Genomic DNA, 12,431 nt, shown 5'->3' with positions numbered 1-12,431 from the left:
TTCATAGTAGCAACTTTTTTGCTCACTGATTGCCTCCAGCACCTTGATTAGTGCCTGATTTTGGTGCCTAATACAGTTGACCCTTGAGTAATGCAGGAGTTAGGGACACCAACCCCCTGCACAGTTGAAAATCTTCATAAAACTTTTGACTCCCCCCAAAACTTAACTGATAGCCTACTGTTGACTGGAAGCCTTATACGTAACATAAACAGTTGATTAACACATATTTTGTATGTCATACAGAATATATACTGTATTCTTAAAGTAAGCCAGAGAAAAGAAAATGTTAGGAAAATCACAAGGAAGAGAAAATATACTTACAGTACTATGCTGTATTTATTGATACCATAAATCTAATTATAAGATGAATCGTCTGTCAGTACCTACATCAGTATTGTCTTACACAATACAAAACACTGTAGATGTTATGTGTGTTACTAACACTAGACATTAAAAAGGAAAAAAAAATGTGAAAAGAATTTCATATTTATTTACAGGTATAGTGATCCGTGCTATAGTGATCTTCATTGATAATGAAGAATCAGCAGTATGATTCTTTTTTTTTTTAAATAAGTAAATAAATTTATTTATTTATTTTTGGCTCTGTTGGGTCTTTGTTGTTGCACGCGGGCATTCTCTAGTTTTGGCGAGTGGGGGCTATCTCTGTTGTGGTGCGCGGGCTTCTCATTGGAGTGGCTTCTCTTGTTGCGGAGCATGGGCTCTGGCGCGCAGGCTTCAGTAGTTGTGGCACGTGGGCTCGGTAGTTGTGGCTCTCAGGCTCTAGAGCGCAGGCTCAGTAGTTGTGGCGCACAGGCTTAGTTGCTCCACAGCATGTGGGATCTTCCCAGACCAGGGCTCGAACCCGTGTCCCCTCCATTGGCAGGCGGATTCTTAACCACTGCGCCACCAAGGAAGCCCAGCAATATGATTCTTTATGGTAGCCTAGTGTAATTGATATGATTGCTTCACAGTTGCCTAGCCTATACGATAATGAATGAATCATTTAAAAAGTTTTATGGCATAGAGTATTACAGTTATATTCCTAGTACACTATTGGAAACATTGATACAATTTTTAAAAAAACCCCACCTACCTGTGATAATATGCTGATAAGCAGTTTTTCCAGTTACTAGAGAGAGAGGCAATTTAATATAATGAATGGTAATGTAATTCTTTGAAAGGAAAATTATAAAACAGTAAGAAAATTAACAGTAGTTTTTATTAAATATCATTAACCTTATGCCTATATAAGGATAGACTACTATCCACATGTTTTATGAATTCATGACATACCTTTTTTTTTAATAAACATTTAAGTGAAAAATCCCTTTTTAAATAAATTTATTTTATTTATTTATTTTTGGCTGCGTTGGGTCTTCGTTGCTGCGCGTGGGCTTTCTCTAGTTGTGGCAAGCAGGGACTACTCTTCCTTGCGGTGTGTGGGCTTCTCATTGTGGAGGCTTCTCTTGTTGCGGAGCATGGGTTCTAGGCGTGTGGGCTTCAGTAGTTGTGGTTCGCGGGCTCTAGAGCACAGGCTCAGTAGTTGTGGTGCACAGGCTTAGGTGCTCCGCAGCATGTGGGATCTTCCCAGACCAGAGATTGAACCCATGTCCCCTGCATTGGCAGGCGGATTCTTAACCACTGTGCCACCAGGGAAGTCCCAACATACCTTTTTCTTAATTTTTTTGATATTTCTAAGCTACGTGGTTCATCTGTGAATTCTTTTCCTTTCTTTTTTTTTTTTTTTTTTTTTGGGGGGGGGTGCCGTGTAGCATGTGGGATCTCAGTTCCCTAACCAGAGTTCGAACTTGCGCCCCCTCCATTGGAAGCACAGAGTCTTAACTACTGGACTGGCAGGGAAGTCCGCATTTGTGAAGTTTTTCAAATTGTTGCAAACCTCTAAAAAATTTTCCAATGTACTGTATTTATTGAAAAAATTCACATATAAGTGGACCCGTGCAGTTCAAACTCACATTGTTCAAGGGTGAACTGTAAATCTTGGTTGAATGAATGCAAAAAGTTTGTCCTTATTCTCTTTTAAGACTTGATAGTTGACTATGCAATTCTAGGTTGAATGTCATTTTTCCTCTTGGATGGCATTGCTGTGCTGTCTTAGCACAGAATGTTGCTGTTCATCTGTGATTCCACTCGGATTCTGGTTTCTTTGCTTGTGCCTACACTTCTTTCCTGTAAATGGTTGCAATCTTCTCATGCTGTCACTTAAAAAAAAAAGTTAAGTATGACACGAATTCAATCGGGACATTCAGTCTCACTGGACACTTAGTAAGGGGAAATTTTCTTGAATCGTCTCTTTGATAGGTCTTCCCTCATCCCCCCCTGCCCCCAAAACAAACAAACAAAGAGGTAAAAGAATCTGTTTTCTCTGTTGTTTCTTTATGGAACTTTTGTTAGTGGGATGTTGGACCTCATGCATTCTTCTTTACTATTTTAATCTTTTGGTTTTCAGTTATCTCTTTGTTTTAATTTCTAGGAGATTTCATTAACATTATCCTCTAATCCTTCTATTAGTTTTTTATTTGTGTTATCAAATTTGAAATGTGTTATACTATTTGTTTCTGATTGTACTCTTTTTAACTGGAGTATTCTGGGATTAAGTTATTGTGTTATAGATAGACTTTCAACCCGTGTCTCCTGCTTTTTTGCTCTCACCCTACTTTCTTTCTCATAATACTTGGTAGCTTCAAGGGATAAGTCAGTACTCGCCCTGTGCCCACCTTCTCTGTGGCATCCCTCTCTGTACGCACATAGATTTTCACTTCCTTCTCTTGACTAAGTGTGTACTTTTCCTTTTTATTTTAATCTATTTTCCATCTTTTGTTGTTGTTTTTGAAAATCTTTCTTCCATTGTTGCTTTTTTTTATTTTTGCGGTACACGGGCCTCTCACTGTTGTGGCCTCTCCCATTGCGGAGCACAGCCTCCGGACGCGCAGACTCAGCAGACATGGCTCACGGGCCCAGCTGCTCCACGGCATGTGGGATCCTCCCAGACCCGGGCACAAACCCATGTCCCCTGCATCGGCAGGTGGACTTTCAACCACTGTGCCACCAGGGAAGCCCTGTTGCTTCATTTTTTATTGTAATTGAAATGTTAATACATTTTCATTGATATTTTGGTGTAGTTTCATGGGAGAAGAGGAGATAGATGCATATGTTCCATCTGCCATCTTAAAATTGGAGTTCTTCTTTTGAGGCCTGGGTAGCTTAATTTTATGGTTGTAATTCAAATGACAAGTTAAATTTAAAATCAGTTCGTTTGAAAAAAATATTGAATGAAAGAAAGGCTGATTAAGTCTTATCTTAATAACCAAATAGGTAATGTACTTTGTAATAATGCATTTTTTGAATTTTATTTGTGTAGAAGAAATTGAGGAAGAATCTGAAACAACAATTGAGGCTGACTTGACGGATAAACAGAAACATCAGTTGAAACATAGGGAGCTCTTTTTGTCTCGCCAATACGAATCTCTGCCTGCAACACATATCAGGTAAGAACTTTCTAGAAGTTGATCTGAAGTACTCAGTAATATTGTGACAATTGGGAAAAACAAACAAACAAACTAAAACAACCTTTTTGAAGCATTTTTCAAACTCTCCCCAACAATCTTGCTCAAATTAGTTCACTAAAGGCTTCATTATGTAATCTTATCTTGGAAATTTATAGTGTATATTAGCATTTTAAAGCCCTGCATATGTTCTGTAGTAAAGTAACCGTGTTAGCTTTGTTTTAGTCCAGACTTTTCCAGTTTATTTAAGTATGTATTAGCATCTTGCAGAACAGTGTCCAGCAGATACCATTTTGGGAAATGCTGGTCTTCTCCCGATTCCCAGAAAATAATATAGTCATTGGAGTCCAAGAACTAGAACCTGGTTCTAGATCTGGTTCCCGGCACTTGTCTCTTGACCTTGTAGGATACAAGACTTTTGATTTATTTATTTATTTTTGAGGTCCTCTGGGATGAAAACTTTATATTCTTTATTACTCACTCACTTGTATCTGATCTGTGTAATGATGGGATGTAAAAGTGAAATCTAGTCCCTGGTTTGTAGTTTTGGGAGAATGGTGGTGGTCTTTTTGATCCGGTAGTGGTAAGATTTAAGCATAGATACAATTGAGCTCTTTCTGAACTCAAAAACTTCAGAAGGAGTTGGCATCTACTCAGCCTTCGAGAGATTGGGGGGCATGTTTCAGGTAAAGGGAACAGGTAAGCATGGGTGTGTGCAGGGAACAGCCTGTGTCCAGGATGCAGTGTTTTTATCCCCTAACGTTAAAGGAATTCCTTCAACTGTTGTTCACAATCTTTACTTCTTTTATTCAACTCCTCACTAGTTATTATTGTCTTAAAAACTGTTTATATATGGAAATAAAATGTATTAACTGTTTATTAAAAAAAATTGGCCCCTCTTCTTTAGCCGTGAATGTCGGTATTGTATCTAAGTCTGTCTTTTTTGGGCTCAGACATGTTTGGAGACTTCCTGAAGCTCCAGTTTGGTCTTTGTAACACAAGCACACATGCTGCAACTCCCTGGACCTTTGTGTATTCTTATACTTCTCTTTTCAGAAATGGACACAGAGATCTTCTAAGGCAGGAAGTGTATCACAAAGATACCAGAATCACTTTTCTCCAAATCTTTTCAGAGATAACTTGATCTTCCTCAGTAGTTAACATCATATCATTGCTTTATTTAGGTTTTTTGGGGGACACTGTGTTTATCTTTGTTTCAGAATTGCCTTTAGTAGTATAAAATTGAAAGTAAATGTCCATTAGTAGGGAATTGGTTAAATGTATTATGATACAGCAACTACAACAGAATATTAGATTTCTGTTGTTACAGAAAAATTCTGTTGTATGTTGATAACTAGAAAATAATCAAATTCAAGAAAGTATGTAAAAATGGGGACACTGTGTTTAGATTGGCTAGAGTTAGTATGTTCTGTGTGACTTACATCCTGTGTTAGAAAAGATAATCAGGCCAGATAATGTGGGAATAGTATTTAACCTAAAAATAGGGGTATTTCAAGAAATAAGAAAATTGTTTTAAAGATATAGGTAACTAATAAATGCTGAAGAGCCATATGCATTTATCATTTAATTGGAAGAAGCTAGAATATAAAGATTCATTTTAAGCTCAAGAAGTTATGTGGCCAGTCATAAGACTCTTGCCAGAACAGGAATCTGACAAATGGTTTTAAAAATGTATCCAAAACACGCAAGTATATTTTTAATTTACCCTCCTGATAGCTTGGAATCTGTTTATAAGTAATGTTGGTTTCCTTTAACAGATTGCTTGGAATGGAAAAACTAGTGAAGTATTTTTCATGTTTCATAAGGACTGAGAGAGTATATTGAAATGTAATTATCAAGACACCCCTTTGTTGAACATAGAAATTACATAGAATATACAATCATTCAGTCATGTTGCACACATTTCCTGAGTATATTCTCAATTAGGGAGCTTGCTAACTGCTTGATAAATAAGACAAGTTTCCCCAGCTTGTAAACTTAAGGAGTTTACCTGGTGGCAATTATTTTGAATTATGAGGAAGAGATATAGACATTTGAAGCATTTGTTTTTTTACATTTTTTTGTTCTCCAAGCTGAGAGGGAGTAGTGTGGAGGCATATTTTCTCATTTATGGCTCTCATTTTCAAACAGCTGAATGGATTTAGGGGCAGTCTCCAGCCAAAGCACAAAGCTGTGCTAACCAGCCCTCATGCTGATGTAGAACAAGTGCACATTGGAGTGATCTTGACATTTTGCTAACGTTGAAGTCATGCCCTATTTATCTGTGCTTTAACAGGAGAAAATTACTGAAGTCCCATTGTTCTTTGGCAGCAAAGAGGGGTAATTTGATGAATACTGGCTTTTTATTCTTAGGGGCATTATTAAGTGCCCAGAATTTCCTTGGTGCTGTATGGAACAGAGGAGAAAACCTGACCGAGGCATTCCTGAGGTCCTTTGTAGTTTGTGAGCTATAATACTAACTGGGTGCTACAAGCTTCCCAAAGTGGCAGGGAGGCAACTCTTCCTTCCTTCTGATTTCATTGGAAGAGAATGAATAGGACCAGGACTTTTCTGTGTAGAGTTAGTGATTCAGCTCTTGTTGAGGATTTGTTTGTATCTATCTTGTTAGGATAGATAGGATTTGAACATGAGAATTCCTTTGGAACACTTTTTGGGGTGAAGGGGAGAGACAGCATGCTTCTTGCACAGTGCCTTAGGTCATTAATAATAGATTATATGCTGCATGGGCTATAAAGCACTATAAAATTTATTGTTATGCCAGGTGCTAGACCTGTCACTTTGTGTGTGTGTGTGTGTGTGTGTGTGTGTTTGTGTGTGTAGAATACTGTGTTCAGTTATATAGAGCCCATGTTTATTGAACTTGGCTTTTAAAAATTCTAACATTTATTGAACCTTTGTGATAGGTGTTATTTCAGTTGCTTTACATGTATTTTATTTGATCTTCCCAATGACTTTGTAATGTAGGTCCTCTTATTATCCTCATTTTACGGATGAGGAAACTGAAGCAAAAAGGTTAAGTTGTCAGTCTCACGGCTTTTAAATGGCAGATTCAGATCTTGAATTCAGATCACGTGGGGGCAAATATACAATATTATGATATATCAAGCTTTCACATGGAGGGCTAAGCAGAGTCAACATCAAACTTTCACATGGAGGGCTAAGCAGAGGATAGGAAATCTGTTTTGTGTACATATTTTTTGTCACCAAACGAAATGAATTTATAAAGCATATATAGCAACCATGAGAAAGGGAGAAACGGAAAAGTTTCTAGCCAACAAGAGGTATTTGGGGGATGGAATACTGAAGTTCTTGTCTTAACACTCAGTGTTGATGAGGGTGGGGAAATAGATAACTCTTCTATATTCGAATGTTAATATAATCAGAGAAATCAAACTTTAATGTGTGAATATCCTTTGACCTGGCAATTCCACTTTTTTGATTTTATCTAACAGAGGTTCTCATGCAAGTGTGTAGAAATATATATACTGATATGTTTATTGCAGAATTGTTTTGTTTTATTTTTTTAGTTAAAGATTTTTTTGCAAATAAATGAGGTCATTTTCATTCATAGATAGGAGTCAGCATCACAAATGTAAGTAGGAACTTGGTATTTGATAGATTTCAGGATTGCACTACTATCAGAAAATGCAAGCAACTTTCATATTTATTCTTTTCTATATTTCTACTTTTCTCTGAAATGAAAGCACATTAGATATATGATGGAAAAAGTATTATTTAAAAGTTTGTCTTAGAGGAAAACATAGGCAGGACACTCTATGACATAAATCACAGGAAGATCCTTTTTGACCCACCTCCTAGAGGAATGGAAATAAAAACAAAAATAAATGGGACCTAATGAAACTGCAAAGCTTTTGCACAGCAAAGGAAACCATAAACAAGACCAAAAGACAACCCTCAGAATGGGAGAAAATATTTGCAAATGAAGCAACTGACAAAGGATTAATCTCCAAAATTTATAAGCAGCTCATGCAGCTTAATAACAAAAAAACAAACAACCCAATCCAAAAATGGGCAGAAGATCTAAATAGACATTTCTCTAAAGAAAATATACGGACTGCCAACAAACACATGAAAAAATGCTCAACATCACTAATCATTAGAGAAATGCAAATCAAAACTACAATGAGATATCATCTCACACCAGTCAGAATGGCCATCATCAAAAAATCTAGAAACAATAAATGCTGGAAAGGGTGTGGAGAAAAGGGAACCCTCTTGCACTGCTGGTGGGAATGTGAATTGGTACAGCCACTGTGGAGAACAGTATGGAGGTTCCTTAAAAAACTACAAATAGAACTACCATATGACCCAGCAATCCCACTACTGGGCATATACCCTGAGAAAACCATAATTCAAAAAGAATCATGTACCAGAATGTTCATTGCAGCTCTAGTTACAATAGCCCAGAGATGGAAACAACCTAAGTGCCCATCATCGGATGAATGGATAAAGAAGATGTGGCACATACATACAGTGGAATATTACTCAGCCATAAAAAGAAACGAAATTGAACTATTTGTAATGAGGTGGATAGACCTAGAGTCTGTCATACAGAGTGAAGTAAGTCAGAAAGAGAGAGACAAATACCGTATGCTAACACATATATATGGAATTTAAGAAAAAAAAATGTCATGAAGAGCCTAGGGGTAAGACAGGAATAAAGACACAGACCTACTAGAGAATGGACTTGAGGATATGGGGAGGCAGAAGGGTAAGCTGTGACAAAGCGAGAGAGAGGCATGGACATATATACACTACCAAACGTAAGGTAGATAGCTAGCGGGAAGCAGCGGCATAGCACAGGGAGTTCAGTGCATAGCACAGGGAGATCAGCTCGGTGCTTTGTGACCGCCTGGAGGGGTGGGATAGGGAGGATGGGAGGGAGGGAGGGAGACGCAAGAGGGAAGAGATATGGGAACATATGTATATATATAACTAATTCATTTTGTTGTAAAGCAGAAACTAGCACACCATTGTGGAGCAATTATACTCCAATAGAGATGTTAGAGAAAAAAAAAAAGTTTGTACATTTGGACATTAGAGAGGGGAAATGCCGTTTTGCATCCATTTTAATCCTCTGCCTTGCGTGGCAACCTGGCTGTTTTTGATGAAGACAGAATAGATGGGAATCTACTAAAAACTAAACTCATCTTTATTCTCCCTTCCCCAGTAGTAGTAAAGTACAATAGAAACATTAGCTACTGTTACTGTTTGATAGCAGACCTGTTTCTAATTTAGGGGTACATTTTCCAAATGTTTTTGTTGCAAAATGCTGTTTCCTTCAAGAATTATTCTGTCGGTTTATATTCCCACCACAGTATATTATGAATATGCCCATTTTGCTGTTTCCTCACCATCACTGCATATTAAAATTTAAAAGTAAACTTTTATTGTTTATTTTATGATAATGGAAGAATTATAATTTATTGTTGAAATGGGAAAAACACACAAAAAAGACACACACACCCCTGTAATCCCTCCACCAAGCAGCACTGACATTTTGGTGTATCTTCAGTGCATTTTCATTCCTAATCTTATGTGTATTCTTTGGATTTGGGCTGCACATTGTTGGAGTTTACTCAATGGCAGAGGAGCTACATTCCTTGTGTGCAGCTTCCTGTCGTTAAGCAATGCTTATTCTTCAGTACTGCTATTGTCATCTTTGCTCTTTCTAGGTTGGTTGGTTTGTTTTTAAATATGTGAGAAATTTGGTAGGAAAATGAATGATGGAACAGCAGGAGGAGGGGAGGAGGACAGTTAAATAAAGGCTGGAAAAATTCCATTCTTGAGACATTAATAGACATGCCTGATAGGTTTGATATATATGAAGGAGCAGAATGAATCTAGAGTAAGAATACTTTGGGGAACTCCCTGGCAGTCCAGTGGTTAGGACTCGATGCTTTCACTGTAGGGAGACGGGGGGGGGGGGGGGGAACGGGGGGAGGGGGATGGGACAGGACTTAAGATCCCGTAAGCTGCGAAAAACAAACAAAAAACCAAAAAATTAATATTTTGTTACTCAGAAAGAGTGCTTATTCAAAAACCAATCCAAGTGTCACGATCTTATAATGGGCAGAGATTTCTTAATTAAGGTCATGAAGATATTCTTCTATGTTTTCTTGAAGTTTTACTATCCCACCTTTTATATTTAGGTCTGTTTTATGCATATGGTGTGAAGAGAGGTCAGTTAGAAAATTAAGTTTAAAAAGATAACTGCTTACAGTATCATCAAACAATATCAAACACCTAGGAATAAATCTAAAGAAAGACGTCCAGGGCTTCACTGGTGGCACAGTGGTTAAGAATCCGCCTGCCAACGCAGGGGAAACGGGTTCGAGCCCTGGTCCGGGAAGATCTCATATGCCGTGGAGCAACTAAGCCTGTGTGCCACAACTACTGAGCCTGCATCCCACAACGACTGAAGCCCACATGCCTAGAGCCCGTGCTCCGCAACAAGAGAAGCCACCTCAGTGAGAAGCTTGCATGCTGCAACGAAGCCCCAACGCAGCCAAAAATAAGATAAAAATAAATTAAAAAAAAAAAAGATGTCTAAAAAAAGGGAAAGATGTGTAAAAACTCCACACAGAAATTAGAGTATTGCTAAAGGAATTAAAGATTAAGTAAATAAATGACAGTAAGTCTGTTTTTCCCTAATTGATCCAAAGATTCAATGTAATTCCAAAGAAAAGCTTAGCAGGGTTGTGTGTGTATGTGTGTGTGTGTCTGTGTATGTGTATGTGTGTATAAATTGAGAAGCTGAGTCCAAAATCTCTGGGAATCAAAAGGACCAAGAACATTTCAAATCATGGTTCTTGTACTTCTGGATGTCCCTGTAGACCCATTCAAGAGGGCCTTTTTGAGATCAAAACTATTCTCATAACAACAGTAAGATGTTATTTGCCTTTTCTCCATGTTGATTTTGCAAAAGCAAAATCATGTGCAAAAGCAGTGGTGGGTAAACTGCTGGCACCAAGTCAGCAGGAATCACGTCAGTGTCACCAAACTGTGCTATATTCGTCACTGTACTGTATGCATTTGCAATTAAGAAAAGAAAAAAAAAAGACAAGTTCCACTTAAGAATGTTCTTGGCAAAACAGTACCATTTATTAATTTTAATAAGTCTCAAATGCCTTTTTTTAAAAATTGAGGAAAAATTCACACATGTTAACCACTGTACAGTATACAGGGTACAATTCAGTGGCATTCAGTATAAAAAATTCAGTATACTGACAACGTTGTGCAACCATCACCTCTCCCTTATTTCAAGAGATTATACATCTTCATTTTCCGACGTATGTAAGTCAAATCATTATGCTGTACCCCTTAAACTTACATGGTGCTGTATGTCAATTATACCTCAATAAAACTGGAAGAAAAAAGAGATTACACATCTTTTTAATGTTCCATGTGCTGAAAAGGGAAGCATGCATAAATCGTTTCTGCTGCATATGAAAGTGTGATGATCATTTTGAGAAAAAACTCATGGGCTTGTTTGAAATATGAGCTAAACTAGCTACCTTTTTCATGGAACACCATTTTTGCCTGAAATAACCACTGAGAGATGAACTGTGGTTATTTTTTTTTAATTAATTAATTATTTTTTTTGCGGTACACGGGCCTCTCACTGTTGTGGCCTCTCCCATTGCGAAGCACAGGTTCCGGACGTGCAGGCTCAGCGACTGCGGCTCACGGGCCCAGCCGCTCCGCGGCATGTGGGATCTTCCCGGACCGGGGCACGAACCCGCGTCCCCTGCATCGGCAGGCGGACTCTCAACCACTGCGCCACCAGGGAAGCCCGAACTGTGGTTATTGAGACATGAGTATTTGATGGATGTTCTTTGAAAATGAAGTAAACTAGTTACTTATGTGAAAACCTAGTTGTCTGTTAAGCCAGACATTGAAGAGATTTGTAAAAATGTAAAATAACGCCACTGTTCTCATTAATTTTGGGGGGGGAATATAGTAATTATTAATAACAAATATTTGCTAATATGTTTATTTTTATTTTAAATTAATTAATGTTAAATTTTTAGTTTTAATTTCTATCATGGTAAATATTGATAGATGTAACCCACAAAGGCAAAAGTTCATTGAGGTTCTCAGTAATTTTTAGGAACTTAAAAGAGATCTTGAGGGGGCTTCCCTGGTGGTGCAGTGGCTACGAGTCCACCTGGCAGTGCAGGGGACACGGGTTTGAGCCCTGGTCCGGGAGGATTCCACGTGCCGCGGAGCAGCTAAGCCTGTGCTCCACAGCTGCTGAGCCTGCACTCTGGAGCCCGTGAGCCACAGCCGCTGAGCCCGCATGCCACCACTAGTGAAGCCCGAGCACCCTAGAGCCTGCACTGTGCAACAAGGGAGGCCACTGCAATGGGAGGCCCGCGCACCACAATGAAGGGTAGCCCCCGCTCACTGCAGCTAGAGAAAGCCCGCGCCCAGCAGCAAAGACCCAATGCAGCCTAAATAAATAAAAAAAAATAAAGATTTTGAGACCAAAAAGTTTGAGAACCATTGATAAAGTCAGTCTTGAAGAACAAAAATGTTAGAGGTTTATATCATTCGATATTAAGACACTTGTATAGCTACAGTAATTAATGTAGGGTAGTACAGGTAAGTGGATTGTGAAATAAACCAGTGGAACAGAATAGAAAAGCCAGAACAGACCCGCATATATAGTACAACTTGATATTTGATGAAGGTGCCTTTGCAGTGTTGTGGAGAAAGGGTGGTCTTTTCAGTATATGGTGCCAAATCAGTTGGGGCCCTAGGGGAAAATAAATGAAGGCTTCCCTTTGTCTCTCCCTATCTCTCTCTCCCCTCCTCCCCCCCCCCCCCGCTATTTTTTTGTTGATGAATTGAGGATTTTGT

The 12,431-nt window shown here is 38.4% G+C and overlaps 1 protein-coding gene across 8 annotated transcripts in view; it reads left to right on the top strand.

Moving 5' to 3' along the window:
• The window catches only part of MTA3 (metastasis associated 1 family member 3), a 168,939-nt gene that overhangs the window by 44,178 nt on the left and 112,330 nt on the right, over positions 1–12,431 (top strand). For all 8 annotated transcript variants that reach the window (XR_010934065.1, XM_067703128.1, XM_067703134.1 and 5 more), the window contains exon 4: positions 3,380–3,506. Coding sequence is in view for 7 of the 8 variants with exons in the window: in XM_067703128.1 (XP_067559229.1) it covers positions 3,380–3,506 (127 nt within the window). In the remaining variant the exon portion in view is untranslated. The remainder of the gene's footprint in view (positions 1–3,379; positions 3,507–12,431) is intronic.

The sequence above is a fragment of the Pseudorca crassidens genome, chromosome 14, assembly GCF_039906515.1.
Source record: "Pseudorca crassidens isolate mPseCra1 chromosome 14, mPseCra1.hap1, whole genome shotgun sequence".
Lineage (NCBI taxonomy): Eukaryota > Metazoa > Chordata > Mammalia > Artiodactyla > Delphinidae > Pseudorca > Pseudorca crassidens.
The sequence above is the reverse complement of the archived record's forward strand: the minus strand, read 5'-3'. Positions and strand labels throughout refer to the sequence as shown.